General features: G+C 36.5%; 2 protein-coding genes across 2 annotated transcripts; one reads left to right on the top strand and one right to left on the bottom strand.

Moving 5' to 3' along the window:
* Positions 1–269: 269 nt before the first annotated feature.
* nts (neurotensin) lies at positions 270–4027 on the bottom strand. Its single transcript, XM_051134490.1, has 4 exons — positions 3701–4027; positions 3012–3073; positions 1659–1889; positions 270–667 (listed from the first exon to the last, which is right to left on the bottom strand). The coding sequence occupies exons 1-4, from the start codon at positions 3789–3791 to the stop codon at positions 524–526; spliced, it is 528 nt and encodes a 175-aa protein (XP_050990447.1). The 5' UTR covers positions 3792–4027; the 3' UTR covers positions 270–523.
* A 1683-nt stretch (positions 4028–5710) lies between these two features.
* On the top strand, positions 5711–15157 carry rassf9 (Ras association domain family member 9). The gene is made up of 2 exons (XM_051134481.1): positions 5711–5980; positions 11331–15157. The coding sequence occupies exons 1-2, from the start codon at positions 5934–5936 to the stop codon at positions 12598–12600; spliced, it is 1317 nt and encodes a 438-aa protein (XP_050990438.1). The 5' UTR covers positions 5711–5933; the 3' UTR covers positions 12601–15157.
* The last annotated feature ends 2149 nt before the right edge of the window (positions 15158–17306 follow it).

Raw genomic sequence — 17306 nt, 5'->3', positions numbered from 1 at the left:
TTTTTACAAGGAAATTATTTATACTTCAAAATGTCATGTTTAATACGATGTAAATGTTTGTGAAATTTACTAGCAATTTCTGAGTGAAAATTGTTTATACTCCATTACTCTTCCGTGTATATATGTGTTTACTAATAGTTACTTGTTTACTATTGAGGTACTCAAAATACTTCACAAATGTGTTTCTCATCATGGAAATGTAAGATTAAAAAAAAAAAACTTTGTGAAATAATAGATGTTTCATAAAGAGTTTTAATAAGTATGATTTAATTACATTGGAAAAAATAAATATACATTAAATAAATAAATAAATAAATAAATATAATAAACTCTTGAATTGACTGCTGTTTTATTTACATCGTCCATCCCATAATGAAGACGAAGGGATTGACTTCTTAAGCACATAATAAATAAAGGTTTAGCTAAAACAGAACATACAATTACTATATTAATACTATGACATTGAAAACAGACACATATTCACAAAATGTAAAAATGTCTTTCCATCGCTGGGTCTCGAGCATCAGTAATACACACTTCTCTTCAGAATGTACGGCCGTCTTGATTTATTGGTGCGCAGTTGCCTTTTAAGTATATATGGAGATTTCCTCTTTAGTGGACTGTCGCTGTTTTGGTCCAGCTCCAGATATTCTTGGTCATCTTGAAGCTGAAATGAAAGACATAATGTTAAAGATGTTTCCCCCATGCCACTCAGATTATTATAGGGTTGAAAATCACAGCAATTGGGTGGACAATGCTGTCAATCAACTGCCATGTCTTGACTGATGCTCAGTTCGTCGACTTGCTCTTTCTAATCATTCCTCCTCAACGCTGCATTGAAGTGTGCTTGAATAAGATGTATAACTGATGGAGTCTACTTCTTGAAAATGGTAGGGCCCCACTTTAAAACGAAGGGCAATTGCTGTGAATTTTAAGTAAATTATCATAGTAGTTATGTAGTTATATATATATTTTTTTTATTTTATTTATTTATTTTTGGTACTTTCAATTAGGATTATTATAGTTAACCAATTAAATATATATATATATATATATATATATATATATATATATTTTTTTGGGGGGGACTTGCAATCAGGATTATTATAGTTAACTGCAGTTTGTTTGTTTTTTGTTTTTTTGTTTTTTGATTAGGTAGAAAATAACTTAAAAATACAGCTAACTAACACAATAACACATAAAAACGTGATAACATCATAAAAACAGGACTTATGAAAATGTAAAAAACTGAGTTATCTCAGTTAAGTCAATTTGTTTAATAAAATGTACAGTAGTATCTCATAGATACTAAAATAACACTGCTTGAAATTGGCACTGTAGTGCTATTGAATAAAAATCATCAGCTTAATGACAAGCATTAAAATGTTCATAAACCATTTGGCCTCTTTGTGTAAGCAATCTTTTTTGGCTTGTGTTGTAATCCATTTGGCAGCATTTCTTTTGAACATGGTATTTCTTCCAAAATGTTTAATTTCATGCTGCTTTTTTATGTAAATCTGTATCAATTATTTATGAACCACCCTATATTTCACATATAAAGAAAATCAGCCCTAATAAACTGTTAGGTGACTGAAGAATGATTCTAAATTTACCAATAAAAATGAAAAGTCTCGATGCCTGTGTTTATCATCTCTCACCTCTCTAGGCTGCAGGACCCTGCAGAGGTTCTGAAGATCATGCATTTCCTCAAGCATTTGGGCGAGGGTACCCGAGACCCTCTGGTCATAGTCAGCCTGAACCTCCCCATCCTCCTGCTTCTCCTCACTGCCCCAGACCTCCTGCCAGGACTCCCCAAGACCGTTTATCATCCTGCAGACATCGTGAAGCGGCAGCTTCCACAGGGGGGCGATGTGCTTGCTCTGCTTTACCTGCACACATGGTGAGAGAGAAAAAATGTTTACTTAAAATGACTCCCTCTCAGCTTTATTTTGATTTATTTACTACATTCTCAGTCCACTTACAGAGTGCCAATACTGGATAAGCGCATTTTGAGTTTTCTCTAGGGTTTTTATTCGCCTTCACTGGATGAATCTAACAAGATCAAGGCCTGGTGTGATATCTGGAAATCTGTTTTCAACCTGTTGGCTGTAAGTTTGTCTAAGTCTTATATTACACTAACACAATCACCTTTGAGTTCATACGTTTGGTATTAAAAATGAGTGCAAATAATCTAAGTCATTCAAACTGAAAGATATTTTCTTATTAAATAACTGAGGAAAATGTCACATGTGTCCGACCTGCAGGCTGTCTGCCATTAAAGTAACTATTTCACTACATTTAATTAGACTTGGCCACCTGACATTTTAAAAGCATTAGCCTTAAAGACATCATATTTAATGTCAATATTTAAAGTCATAATTATTAATTGACTCTGCAGTAGAGAGGATGTCTATACGGAAAGTTACAAAAGCCAGAAAGTGTGGTCAGGGTTCAAAAGAAAATTACAAACACCATGATGCTACCTGATTATCTATTAATAATGGATAACAGTCAGATGTACTGACGATAGATAATGGATGTTAATGCAGTGCAGAATATTGCTCAATGAATGAAGGCAGCTGAGCATCATTTCAAGCAATGACACATCATTTGGTCCACCAATAGAGCGTAAAAGCTTTAGCCATTTAGCTTTTTGAATACACTGCTTCTGATTTGCTGCCTGATTGAAAGTGTTTATTTTTCAATCAATAGTTTACAAAAACGTGTAATTTTGTATTGCATTTAACATCAGTTGGCACCTACATTTGTGGACCGCTGTACACCATGGCATTCATGAACACAATAGCCATTTTATGAATCAGTGCACAAACCAAATCCCACAGCACTTTTCCGGTACCATGCTGTATTCTCAAAACCAGAAAGCATAAAATAACCATGACTTTCATTTAAAATTCAGCTGCCCCACAGTCAAAGGGCATATCTATATTAGGGCCCCTTATAAGGCCAGTATTGCCTCGCACTCAACAGGTGTTTTAAAAGCAAGAATGTACCTTTGAAGTGAGAAGACTTCTCAGTACCTCTTCCTCTAGTGCCCTTTTCCCCTGGTCTATATCTATAAAGGGAGAAAACACACAATGTTGACATGCTTTAAGGGTAGAACTGAGCATATACACATCAAAGTACAGAGAAACCTTCTTGTCTGAGAGTCAGTTTTAATTCAACAAGATCTAAAGAAATGTGAAATGGGTCTATATTTCATATTATTATTCATATATTCCCAAATGGATAGCCCAGGATCATGTTTAAATTATATAAGGTTAAAATGTCTATAAGACATTTAGAGCATTAAGTGAGTGGAAATACTGTAGTTATCTTGTCATATACTGTATAAAAGCAGAAAATTGTTCTCTAGCAAGTTTAAATTTAATATATGACTATATATCTGATTCCATCCATTTAAGTTTTATTTTATCAAATTTTAATATGTTTTATCTTTATTCAGTTGGTAATAAAATTATCCAAACATAATAGAATTTATAATACATACTACTAGTGGAAATACTGATTATTCTTAATATCAGTTTTGATCATTATAGTAAAACAAAGTAAGACCATAAAAAATATGATGTGAATATTCGCCATCGTCATCATAAAATTTTTTCCTTGCAAAGGATCTGTCATTTTGAATGGTATTTTTTTTAAAGAAAAAGAAGATATAAATCGATAAAAGTGCACGTACCTGAACACAGTCCATTACACAATAAAAAAAGGAGCATAACGGAGGTCAGCTGCATCTGCATTTTCTTAGTAGTCCCACAGTTTCTGCACATTCAAGCTGGGCCCAAGTCCATAGGGTTAAAGGTCATAAAATGGTATGAAAACGGATGGAAGAGTACTAAAGAGAAGTTGTAAGAGAGTTACAGAAGCAGAGAGAGAAAACCGCAGCAAATGGTCCTGCAGAAGTCACGATGCTGTCTTCTTGGTTTCTTATCCAACCTGTTTGCTGCGTCTTCTCTTGGCTTTCTCAGAAGTGAAGTGAGGAATTGCGGGCTCCATTCCACCCGGTATATAAGAGCCTCTATGATGTCAGAGGAGCGCACTATCGTTCCTACCCCTCCCGTATCCATCTCTCCATATCTCTCTCTCTCCATCCCTCCCTCCCTCCATGCCCCCTTGTCCTGTGTCACAATGACATCAGCAAACACCTCAGAAACCACTTTGATTGTTGACGTCAAAACTTTCATAAATGCTCATTTGATGTTCCTCTCTTCGTTCTAGTACAGGGAGGGGGGAGTGAAGAAGTGAATTTGTGATTAGTTCTTAGCAGCGTGATGATGAAAGTTAGAGAGGATGCGCAATGTCTTTCACTGAACTCATTGATATTGACAGTCTTCAAGAATTACTAATCTTAGGCTGCGCCGTTCTGCACGTCAACCCAATTTTAATTCTTATTGTCCGTCATACTTTCCATTGTTATAGATAGCTCACACTGTGCTGAGATAAAATGTAAACTGTTTTGAGATTCCAATGTGTGATGTTTAACCTTAAAAGATTGTCTCAGTACAGTTTGTAATGAAACGGTCTTGACTTTAGATTGTTTGCCAAAACAAATACTGTATTCTATCTAGATACATGATAGTCAGCGTCAAAGTAGATTTATGATGCATTATAATTCATCATTATACACTATTAAGAAATTGAATAAAGTCATTATTTTTGTTTTCTTTGTGCACAAATGTATTCTCAAAATTGGGTTTTTGAACCACATATGTAACATGGACTATTTTAATGATGTCCTTACTACCTTTCTGGGCCCTGAACTTGGTAGTTGCGTTGCTGTCTATGCAGGATCCGAAAGCTCTTGGATTTCATAAAAAATATCTTAAGTTGTGTTCCGAAGATAAATGAAGGACTTGCGGGTTTGGAACAATATTAAGGTAATCAATGATGCAATATTATTTTTGGGGTGAACTGTCCCTTTAACAAATCACAATCACACATGACCACCAACCTCCTGAGGTGTGTTAGATTCTGTGTAAAAACTGACTTACGGAACAATTAGAATTCTGTTTGTAGAGTGAATTTTGTTTTTGTTTTTTTTAAAAAAAGCTATTTTATTTGCCATGAAATTGATTATATATAAATCAAATGTTAAAAGAGAGTGTGGTTTTAATTTAGAATGGCATAACACCTATCTACCTTTTTCTTCAATGCAGAAGCCTGTGGGTGAGACTTTTGGTTAATTAGCCGCTATAATAGCAAGAAGAATAACAATGTGCAGTAAACCATAAAACGTTTGCACTACAAACCACTGTGTTCATAATTAAGATAATACATTAAAATAATATGGTAAGACACCAATTTGCAATATCAAGCAGCAAAACGAGCTGTTTTGTACGGCTGAAAGTAGCTGGACGCCATGAGGCCAAAAGCCTGACCCATTAAATTTACAAATGGCAGCGCCCGCTCTTACAGAAAAAGGTGGATTTTTCGATATCCGAATATTTGTAGATTATTTGCTACTGGTGTTACAACCCATTAAAGTAACAAAAGCGCTCTTTAACAGTTTGTAATTAATTTAAACAGTGGGCGAACTATTTTTTTGACATTAACTGATTCAAACTGTTGCAGGTAAATGTGTTAACGTTATATCAGTGACACGTAGTGGAGGAAAAACCACTGAGTTACAGACGCTGAAACAAAATGTGTAACAACACTCCCCGTTCTCCAAAACAGGGCAGAGATGCTATCACAGCCATCAGCTTCACACAGTTCTCCGACGGGCGAGTTTTGTCGCCTCCCTCCGTGTGAAGTGGGCCGGCCCCTGCTTGAAACTCCTCTTACTTTGAAGTTCGCAAGTTGTCCAACTTTTTCCGCGGCCGGCACTTCAGTGGCACTTTCTTGATTAGGTTTAGGCGCTCCGTTCTGTTACACGATGTCTTGGATCTGACCTGGGATCATATTGACGCGCGATGGCTCCTTTTGGAAAAAACTTTCTGAAGGCGCGTTTGAAGAACAGGTATGATTCACACCATCCATTTCATTTAAGATTGCGCAGTCTTACCACAGGCATATATATATATAGATATAGAAATATATATTTATGTGAAAGTTTGAAACAAGCGTAAAAGGTACAAGTAGAAATATTCTTAGAAAGGTGCGTAATCAAACGCGTACAGTTATTGTTATGGGCTGTGAACGCTCGTCACTGTAACAACAGCACTTGCTCTCACTCAAGTGTGTCGCTGCATGGTTGCAGAGAGTCGAGTTACACTTAATGCTGTTGTTCTGCTTGCACTGGTGCCTCTCTTGGATGCTGGTTGCTGGCGTTAAGTAACGCAAATGAGTGTCTCCAATGAGTCATTTTTTTCTAAATATGAATTCCTGGATGACGACGGATGTGCGTGACGGTGCGTCCGAATCTGAGCTTGATGAAATTGATTGGAAAGCCTGTTGTAGTGTCAGTATACCGACCTGTTTATTTGGTTTAAGTCTTAGATAACTATTGTTATTATGAAAGTACATGTACATGTAACATTACTTTGTTACTTTGTAACAACTTACTTGTTTAGAGAACGTTTGTATTTTTAAGAGGATTCGTGCAAAAATACTGAGAAAATCACCTTTAAAGTTGTCTACATTAAGTTCTTAGCAATGCATAGCACTAATAAAAAAAAATAAATTTTGATATACGGAACATGATCTTTACTTCATATCCTAAAGATTTTTGGCATAAAAGAAAAATCGTTTTTTTTTAACCAAAGACTATAGAATAATTAGCCTTAACCCATACAATGTATTTTTACCTATTGTTACAAATATACCCGTGCTACTTAGGACTGGTTTTGTGGTCCAGGGTCACAAATGTGCTAAATGTGTAAAAAAAAAAATTTGCATAAGCAGGTAACCATAGCAACCATAATTGTGCGATCGCTGTCAGTATCGACGGAGGTACGTGACAAAACATACATATATTTTCATTATTTATCGCAGTTTTGGAGATGTACACATCATAAATATTTGTATTTGTTTTGAAGATATTCGAGTTCACAGGTCGCTAGACTCCAGTAGGGTTAAACATATTGTAGATGATGGGCGGGTAGCAATAAACTATAGTGGCCTGACACAAAAAAATGGGTTGCGTGAGATGAACTTAAGTTGAGCCTACAGTATAAATTACTGTCAGAATTCTTTTTAAAAGTTTATACTCTTTAAGGTTCATGTCATCAGTGTAATTGACTTTGCAGTTTAAGTGCTTTGGTTTACTTTTGATGTCTCTGTGTTTCCACATAGGCTTGTCTATATGGTTAATTATTCAGTAGTGTTTGTTGTGGGCTGATTAAAGAGGATTCTTTCTTTCTAAAGAGGATGACTATCCCACATTAGTTTTCATCAGGGTTTATGCCCAAAAAATGTACAATTTTTATCTATTTTTGCATTTTCTATGCAGAAAATTTATTGCACAGCAAGACATTTTAGTTGTCTTTACCAGTCTTTTTAAACTTGAGACTCTCTGAGGGGACATTATAGTTTTATGATGCTGTAAAATCACCTTTAAAGCATAAGCCAAGTGTAATTATCCCAAATGTTCAGAGTAAAATCTAATCAAAGGTAATCTAACTCTACGTCTGCTTTATTTAATGTGGTCCATGCAGAGTATCATTGTAAATGTTGATTTATACACGCTTTAATTCATAGGCATGCTGTTTTGTGAATATACAAAGGTGTTTGTTCTGACAGCAGCAGTTTAAACTGGAGGGGGTTATTACACTCAACTAAACTACCTCAGCTGCCGTAATTGTATGGGTTTTTTAGTGCACCAAACATAATGTCACTCTGTTGAAGGTTAAATAAGAAGCTTCTAGCACAGCATTACAATTTTTCAACCTACAGGTATACTTTGCTCTGCTAAAGCTATTGAGTCAAACTGCTCCACCTAAACACACAGTGGAGATGTTTAGTCTTCTCAGTGATGGTTATCAAGTAGATTTTTATGGAAATCAACAAACCATAGTTTGGAATCTCTCATTCCTTTTACATAGGGCTCAGGAGGCGCACTGTTTTTATCACTGCCATCTTACTGTGATTGTAAAATACTTAGAAATTAATCATAAATTCCACAATTAATTACATATTACATATAACATGTAAAATAAGTACATTTTTGAAGTAAAAAACTGAATGTATTTACAGTATAGATAAGAACATTTCACTTATGAATTCCTCCCTTCACTTCTGCCTCGCTCCAGTTCACATGTGCTTACTAAAATCTCAGATACCTGTTAATGAATCATTTGACACAGGCAATACCCATATAATATGATTTCACATCTGCTTTTAACTTGCACAGTCACAAATTTTACATCTGCTGCATAAGGATTTATTATTTAATCACTATCTATAACTTTGACTGCACTGTATTAATATAAGATAATGAATTTTGATAATGAGATATGGCTGTGAACGATCTGCACAGCTTTGTTAAATCAATGTTTAATTTCCCAAGCATAATTTTGTACAGCCTAATAAACCATGATAGACTGAGTTCAGGAGATTATGTTCCTTGTCCAGTCATTGTGTTAAGTCTGTAGAAGGATACAGCATGTTCTTTGTAGTACAAGGATCAAGTCTGATGGTCACACGCGTGTTTGTGTTTGCTCTGTGAGTTGAGAAGCAGAGTGTTCTGTTCTTTTCACCTTCAGTGGTTCTCTGACAACGTCTCTGGTGTCGTGATTATTAGGGCACAACCGATACATCTAATCTACATTTCAAACCAGGCTTTTGTTTTATGCATGTACATGTTTGCTCCATTCGTTTACAGTATATGGAATTCGTAGTTTTCCATTGCTTCACAACACATGAACTTTGTGGCAGGATGTATGTAACAGGATGCTGCTGGTCACCATTGATTTTCCCACAAGACAAATACAGGTGCTTCCATCCCCCCTCATTTGTTTCCTGTACTCATGACAATTTTGGAAAACAGTCACTAAATAAAATAGATTATTTTATGAAAACAATATTGAATTCCCAGCGTAGATTATTCTTCTCAGACTCATTCAACAAGCGTCTAAAATGGATCAAAATGGTATGGCAGGCCAACAAAGCACTTTGTTAACCAGCTGAGTGTGAACGCTTGTATTGTATGGTAGCATATTGTCTGTTTCAGTGTAATGCGTCCGACATGTGCGGACAAGCTTCTATATACTTTTGCTTGCTTATTATGTAAATGCCAGGGTTGTAACCTTCTGTTATGATGTCACGTTGATGAAGTCATGTGGGATTACTAGCACAGGTGTCAATATGGGATTAACTGTTAAAAATAGCATTGTATGCAGTTAATTATATCATACGACATTTAACAAAAAGCAATCTTGCATTTAGTTTGTATAATTTCAGTCTAAGATCTAGTCTAAGGCCTGTAGCACTACAGAATACAGTATATTTAAGGATAGTTTGCGATTTTGTATACCAGCGGTGTATTGGGTGGTCTGCCATGTGAATAGCTCAACTATTTACTTTTGTGTAGAGTAGCTGCAGTGTCTTCTAAATATTAACTAACCACCTGCATTCTTGCATATATATTGCATTCTTCTGAGGTCATTCATTAAGACAAAATACACCAGCAAAACATCAGCAAATGTAAATTTTACATTCAAATTGCTTTTAGTGTTTTATAGTTTTTAATTAGCCTCTACAGTTCTGAACTATAAAAGATGGTTAGTCATACCCGATGTTATGACCTTGTTATGGTGATGTTATGAGAGTGAAAAATTATGAAACAACCATTTCAGATAATTGTGGCTATGATACACTTGTCATGAAGCCTTCTGCTCATCTGAATAATGTCAGCCATTTAGTGTGCCTTTTAAAAAGTACGAGTACAGTTATGTACAGACTGTAAAATGACTCCTGAATCATAGATATACAGTTTGTGAGCTTTATGCCACTCCAGTCTGTCCAGTACAGTGATTTACCACAGTTATGGGGTGTTTTTAGGTTTTGAGTGTCTAAAATTACATATAAGTGCGATTGAATCACTTTTGTGATGGAAGTATTGCTTTTGTGCTAGCGACTGCTGTATAATACAAAAGACTAGTGTGTAATGAAACTGATATCCATTTTGTAATACTTAAAGGGTCATGTCAAATCAACCAAATTTCAAAAACTTCCCCTAATATTTTTTCTGAGGAAAGATAGACATGTATAGTGATGAAAGCCAAAATATTAAATGTCATGGATGAATATTTACTGAGTAATCCAATATTTTGTAAAGGGAGGTCAAAATAGCTGACCCACATTTGGTTTTTGACCACTGAGAATGTGTACATTTTAATGATTTACTCCTGGAGCCATATTGAAATTTCAGTATCTCTGGAACCAAATCTCATAGGGCATTAAAAATGAAAATGCCAAGAGGAAAGTTTGTTAGGACCCAATATGTAAAAGGGCATTAAAATATCTTTAATACTTCTTAAGTTAAAGGCATGCAAACCCTGGAGAAAAACGTGCTTGAAAAGTGGTGTTTCCTCATTTTTGAATGGTCACCACTGGCACATAATGCAACCAAAATTGCTAAAGTCAACAGATTTTACTAACAGACCTAGATCTCTGTGTAAACATAAGATGATGCTACCATCTCTCTGAAACCATTTCCCCCCCTGTAACTTGACTGAAAATGCCATTTTGATCTCCCTCTGCAAAATAGTGGATTACTCAGTAAATATTTATCAATGACATTTAACATTTTGGCTTTTATCACCACACATGTCTTCAGAAATAAATATTTATTTGAGTTGACATGGAATGACCCTTAAGGGATAGTTTGCCCAAAAATGAAAACTCTGTCATTAATTACTCACCCACATGCCGTTCCAAACCTGTAAGACCTTCGTTCATCTGCGAAACACAAATTAAGATATTTTTGATGCAATCTGACAGCTTTCTGACCCTGTATAGACAGCAGCGCAACTGAAACATTCAAACGGCCCAGAAAGGTAGTCAGGACATCATTAAAATAGACCATGTGACATCAGTGGTTCAACCGTAATGTTATGAAGTTACGAGAATACTTTTAACAATGTCCTTACTACTTTTATGGGTCGTTTGAACATTTCAGTTGCGTTTTTGTCTATGCAGGGTCAGAAAGTTCTCGGATTTCATCAAAAATATCTGTTTTTATTCTGAAGATGAACAAAGGTCTTGCGAGTTTGGAATGACATGAGGGTGAGTAATGAATGACAGAATTTTCATTTTTGGGTGAACTTACTATTTCATTTTTTGACTTCATTATATAAAATGACCATATTAGTACCCATTTTTGTGATTGTTGTTTTTTATAATACGCACTTGTTATATTTCTTTACCAGGTCTAAGGTTGTAGAGGAAACAACACCAGGCAAGGAAATCCAGGTGCTTGTGTGTCGAGAAGAAAAGGTAGTCTGTGGCGTGACCAAGCACACAACCTGCGCAGATGTAGTCAAGGCTTTATTGGAGGACCACCAGACATTACCCGAGAGTAAGAGGCTATTACATGGGGAACCTAAAGACTTCTGCATCCTGGAAAGGTGGAAGGGCTTTGAGAGAGCACTGCCACCTCTCACTCGAATTCTCAGACTATGGAACGCTTGGGGCGACGAGAGACCTTTTATACAGTTTGTCCTCATGAAGATCAGTGATTTTGTGCCGTCATCCAAAGGAGCCAAAAGAGCCTCTAAGTCTCGCGGAGCGAGGTCTAAAAGATGGGAGCAAGGACCTGCACAGTACGCCAAGACTGTGTCTGCAGAGAAGCAGAAGCGCATGGTGAAGAAGGCCTTCCGCAAATTGGAGAAGATCCAGAACGCTGAGACATCAGAGGGATCAGAAGAGATAAGTAAGCTGGTGCAGTTGATCATCTCACAGGACCAGACCATCCGGCAGCAGATTCATCAAATGCGTGAGATTGACTTGGAGATTGAACATGCAGAGAAACAGCTGACGAACAGCCCCACGCCTCGCTCCAGCATCACAGAGAGTGACGACGGCCAGTCGTTGTCCCAACTTGACAGCCAGCTTCAGGAGTATCTATACACCAGTGATGGACTCGAACAACTAGAACTACACGTTTGCAGGCACCAAGAACTCATAGATCAGCTTTCTCAAGATATTGACCTGGAGCTGAGGAACTGGACTTCAGATTTAGAGGACTTGAAAGGCGCAGCAGCTGCAAGTCCAGAGCTAGAGCTGGAACCTAACCTCTCGCTGTCCTCATCAGATCTCCTAGAATTGGAAAGCTTACGCAGTGAACTTCAGTCAAGCATGAGAGCTGGGCTTTCCCTACATGCACAAACGCAGGAAATCGAGAAGGAACTACAGCGGAACAAAACAGCCATGCAGTCCCAGAATCAAGAATACCAGCATTTAGTTGCCCAACTCAGTGCACTTGAGTTGGGGGCCTGTCCAGACCAGCCTAGCCCAGTATCTCTGAAGAGCCAGATCAGGGCCACGGTCTCTCAGCAGACAGCAGGCAAGGTCAAACTGACATGCTCCCCTACAGATGCGACAGACACGGACTCGGACACTGGAATAAGCTCTACTCACAGTCAGGACTCGCTGTCTCCCTGTATGGACAGGTCGCCTCCTCTGGATACTGATGTTTAAAGTCTAAACTAACCAATTGTATTTTTAAAACAATGTATTTTAAGACTCCAACAAGGAAACACACCGTATTTCACTCAGAAATTCTGTCATGGTTTACTCATTCTGTGTGAATGACGATGAATCACAAAAGATATTTTGAAGCATGTTGGCAACCAAACAGCTTTGGTCACCATTGATTTCCATTGTATAGACACACTGAGACATTTTTCAGAATGTCTTCTTTTGTCTTACCAAACAAAGAAAGGCGTATAATACAATATGAGGGGAAGTAAATGATGACAGAATTTTTTATTTTTATTATTTGCTGAACTGCACCTATAACCTCTATTGTGCTGTTACAGTTTTACTATATGTGATGCTGGACCACAAAACCAGTCTTTAGTAGCACAAGTATTTTTGTAGCAATAGCCAAAAATACATTGTATGGGTCAAAATGATTAAAAATCATTAGGATATTAAGTAAAGATCATGTTCCATGAAGACATTTTGTAAATTTCCAACCGTAAATATATCAAAACTTAATTTTTGATTAGCAATATGCATTGCTAAGAACCTCAATATTTAGATTTTTTTGCACCCTCAGATATTCAAATACTTGAATCCCAGCCAAATATTTCAATATCCTAGCAAATCATACAGTGGAAAGTTTATTTATTCAGCTTTCAGATGATGTATAAATCTCAGTTTCAAAAAATTGACCCTTATGACTGGTTTTGTGGTCCAGGGTAACATATAGATATTGATGCATACATGAACTGCGTGAATTCATGTTTATCATCTTGTTTTTTTCTCTTTATTAGAATTCATATGCACTTGGAGTCTAAACTAATTATGTAAAATAACTAAAAAAACATTATCAATAAGCTGAAAAATATTTAATTATGGATTTCATTCATTTTTGTTAAATCACCCCTTTTATTTTAAATCCTGCTGATATTTATTAAGCTCATATTTTCACAATTTGAAATGTTTTGTTCACCTAAATAAGTTTAATTATATATATATTGTCAATACCATTTTTAAAGAAAAAAATATATGAAATGAATTAAAATATTTTAATGTACTCTGTAAATATCAAGCTAGCTAGATGAAAGAACTTAAAATTGTTTTATATTAAAACAAATATAGACTTTGTATATAAGCTTTACTTTTTAACCTGTTTCTTTTTTTAAAAATGTACAGTATGAACAGGTGACTGCACAAATTGCAAACTATAGAGATAAAAGTTATCACATATGCATAAATTATTTGTTTTATTTTGATCTGAATTCAAATTCATTTGCAGCTTGAAGCCTTTTTAGCATAGCAATTTCTCTCAGTGCTTTTGCGACGCAAGATGTGTTATCAACTGTAGTTTGTAGACTGTGACTCATGTTCCTTTCACAGCTAAAGTGGGTTGAGACAGCACTCGCTGAAAGAATCCATTCTGACGCTAATACAAACACAAGTAAGGAATATTTGAATTCTAATGGGAAAACCTTTGTAGATTTCTTCAGTCAGTGCCAGGAAAGAGACATTCGAGCCCTTTGCTTCAAGTAATTGCCTCATCCTTTCTTTAAAACCTGCGAACAGCAGAGACTTAGCAGCCCTATTAGACTGCGGTCTCATTGCTTCATTGAATTAATGCAGGGTCTTTAATGCCAAGTTCCTGAAGGGTAACAACGTGTTACGCCGTCGTCATTCAGCGTGACTCATAACAAATGGGATTTTAAAGAAGGCTCCATTTTGTAATGCAAAACAAATGGGTTTTAAAAACTTGCATTATGCAGCAGGCCTTGATATTCAGAGGGTGTTAATGAAGCCTTGCTTCATTGGCTCCTTCAGAGTGCCGGCTTCGCGCTGAGATAATAACCAAATTCCCCTTCATTGGCTCTGATCCCACACAGCACCCCCTGCAGGGTGTTGGCAATACAAAGTCCGAAGGCTCTTTAATGTCTCCACTGTCAGCGTCGTGACTTGTTTACCTCCACTGTCAGTTCAGGAGGAGCCAAAGAGCTGCCAGGACTCTGTCGTGGCCGTAATTTCCTGTGTGAAAATGGCAATTACTGACTTTTATCTCTCACTACTGCTGCGGTAGTATTTCCAGCACTAACAATTACACCGGCCAATTCTTGTAAACAGTCCTTTTAGATTGTGTCAGGACAGCTCCCCCATGTTGAACTTTCAATTACGAACACTTGTGCATCCTCACAGAATGAAAACGCAGAAGATGAGTGGCATAAAAAGGGATGAGGAATGGACTTGCAAGGCCGTCGTGTAAGAAGACACTTGTATTTTCTTTCACTAGATCAAGGAACCTGTCCTACTGAACTTTTTACATTTCATAAACACAAGATTTAGTTTTTGATCCAGCAAGCGATTGGATCATCTTGAGACAAAATAATGTCGCCTGCATGCTGTAATCTTCAAAAACAAGAGTCACATTATCTTGTCAGTTTGCCTTGACATTTCCTGGATGGGCTTTTTGTGACTTGTATGTTAATGTTTTTCTCATACATACCAATAAGTTTTGAACTTGTACCAAAAAGCAAATAAACTAATTTTAGGATCTCTGTTAGACTGACTCACTGTACTTTTTTTTGCCATTCAGAAGAAACTATGTGGGTTTAACAGGATTACTGAAACCACTGAATTGCTCGCTTGACAGCAACTCGTCATTCTTCTGTTTTTAATCTCAGAATTACACGTTGAAAGCCATAATATCTTGTATTAAAGGGTATCATTTCAATGCAAAAGACTGTGTTGTACACAAACCCATCCTTAATGTGAATGACTAGCTAATTTAATTGAAGTTGTTGTCTCAGTTAAAACAGAATTGAAATACTTTAAATCTGTCAAACAGAAACCAGCAGTAGTGTTTTAATTGGCATGTTTGCAATCTTAACATTATGCAAACATGTTTTATAGCTTTTTTTCAGCCTCATGGCAAGAACACTCTATCCTTGTGTGTACGTTCAAAGCGTTCAGGCGAAACTGTGCGCACTTGCAGAATCGTGTCAGGGAACAGGTTCATCTTTTTTTTTTTTGAATCCCATAAAAATAACTGCATCTGAAACAAGCTCACTGTGTCTCTGCCTCACATGCACTCGGCATGTCTGAACTTCTTCCCAAGTCAAAGGTAATTGGCTGGATAAAAGCAGTTTAAAAGGGTGATGCCGTTTGACCAAACTCTCTGAATTAAAATAAAATTAGCTAAAGTAATCACAGCTTGCTGCAGTTTTGTAAGGTATAATTTAATACGTTTATCTAAAGTTGCATGCAATAAATCTTGGCATAAATGTGTCAACTCTAAATAGTTTAGTTATTATTTAAAAGTGATTTCGAAATCACTTAACGGGTGTAGTTTTCTATTCTGTGTTAACCTATTTATCAAAACTGTATATATCAGTAAATGTTTATCTCCTTTTAATAGCCAATTCAATAATGATTTCATGTCCTAATGCATAATATATGTAAAATGATTTGGAATTAGATGGATGAATGGCTTATGGCTTGTCAACAATGGACGCGACTGTTGTGTCGCGCCGCGCTGCAAAACACTAAATGGTAAACCGACGGTTGCAAATAATTTAAACTTTGTGAGAGTATTTGCGTCATAAATAGAACAAGGCATCAGTTTACTGTTGATGATTTATCGTGTCGTATCACAGTGTAGGCTGATCTGTGGTCTTTTGTCTTGTCCCGTCGCCCCGCTCAAGTCCGGTGTATCCATCTTGGTTTTATCATTTACTCTAGTGTTTTCAAAACCAAGTCGTCCATATTGGCCGCATGGAAAGTAAACAATGCCAGTGAACTACACGAAACTTTGCTGATGAAAATGGTCAATTATTGTCATGTTTTGAGCTGTACTAATCGCTCAGACGGGGAAAATAATATTTGGACTACTATAGACTGCCAAAGTTATAACAAATCAGGGAGAAGAGCAAAAAACTGAGGAACAAAAGACATTTGTTGTTGGCCAAACTGAACCAGGATTTACAGGGCAATAATCTTCACAACATTCTTGTTTGTTAATATAATTTCCGCTCAGGTGGGTAAGATATTAAGCTAATATCTTAATTAACACTGCTCCGCCGTACTTTAACATCTGTTAACTTTAGTTTGTCAAAATATTATGCCTTTTCCTGCTTACTAAGTCCTTCTCTATATGATTTAGCAGATTCCATGTGTTTTTTCAGTGGTTTAGACATCATAAATTAGCTGAACAATGTATTCAGTAGTACATTAACTGTGCAATCCATGCTGTTGTTTACATTTGAGAATTGCCAGTAAGGCCACGCATCCGGGTAACTGACCAAATCGTGATGTAAGTGCAAACCCTCTATAGCGGCTAATGAACTGGAAGTCTCGCCCATAGGCTTACTTTCTTGTTGAAGAATAACACTGTGCCCTAACTACACACGATGTGACAAGATTCCAGATTGACCACACCAACAACGCAAAGAATCGATCAAGTATTAAAGCCAGTTAGAAGTGTGTGTGGGCGGGCTCTCCCTGGAAGCGCACTACATTGGCAATGGAATGGGTACGTTTATAATCTAATTCATAAATATTAAACCTTTTTAACATTATTTAATGTACATATTGAGTGACTGATATTATCTTTGTAATAATTTATTTTCAAGATCTGAGGTAAACTGTTGTTGCTTTTAGTATGGCTATAAAGGTCACACAAAATGATATTCAAACTCACATTAGACACATTT

This window comes from Labeo rohita, chromosome 18 (genome assembly GCF_022985175.1).
Source record: "Labeo rohita strain BAU-BD-2019 chromosome 18, IGBB_LRoh.1.0, whole genome shotgun sequence".
Lineage (NCBI taxonomy): Eukaryota > Metazoa > Chordata > Actinopteri > Cypriniformes > Cyprinidae > Labeo > Labeo rohita.
The sequence above is the reverse complement of the archived record's forward strand: the minus strand, read 5'-3'. Positions and strand labels throughout refer to the sequence as shown.

Excerpts from the sequence above, each read along its gene's own strand:
- rassf9 (XM_051134481.1), top strand. The coding sequence starts at position 5,934 with ATGGCTCCTTTTGGAAAAAACTTTCTGAAGGCGCGTTTGAAGAACAG. Across the intron at positions 5,981-11,330 it reads AAGGCGCGTTTGAAGAACAG|GTCTAAGGTTGTAGAGGAAA; the intron begins GTATGATTCACA and ends TTTCTTTACCAG.
- nts (XM_051134490.1), bottom strand. The coding sequence starts at position 3,791 with ATGTGCAGAAACTGTGGGACTACTAAGAAAATGCAGATGCAGCTGACC. Across the intron at positions 1,890-3,011 it reads GAAGTCTTCTCACTTCAAAG|GTAAAGCAGAGCAAGCACAT; the intron begins GTACATTCTTGC and ends CCATGTGTGCAG. Across the intron at positions 668-1,658 it reads GGGTCCTGCAGCCTAGAGAG|CTTCAAGATGACCAAGAATA; the intron begins GTGAGAGATGAT and ends CTTTCATTTCAG.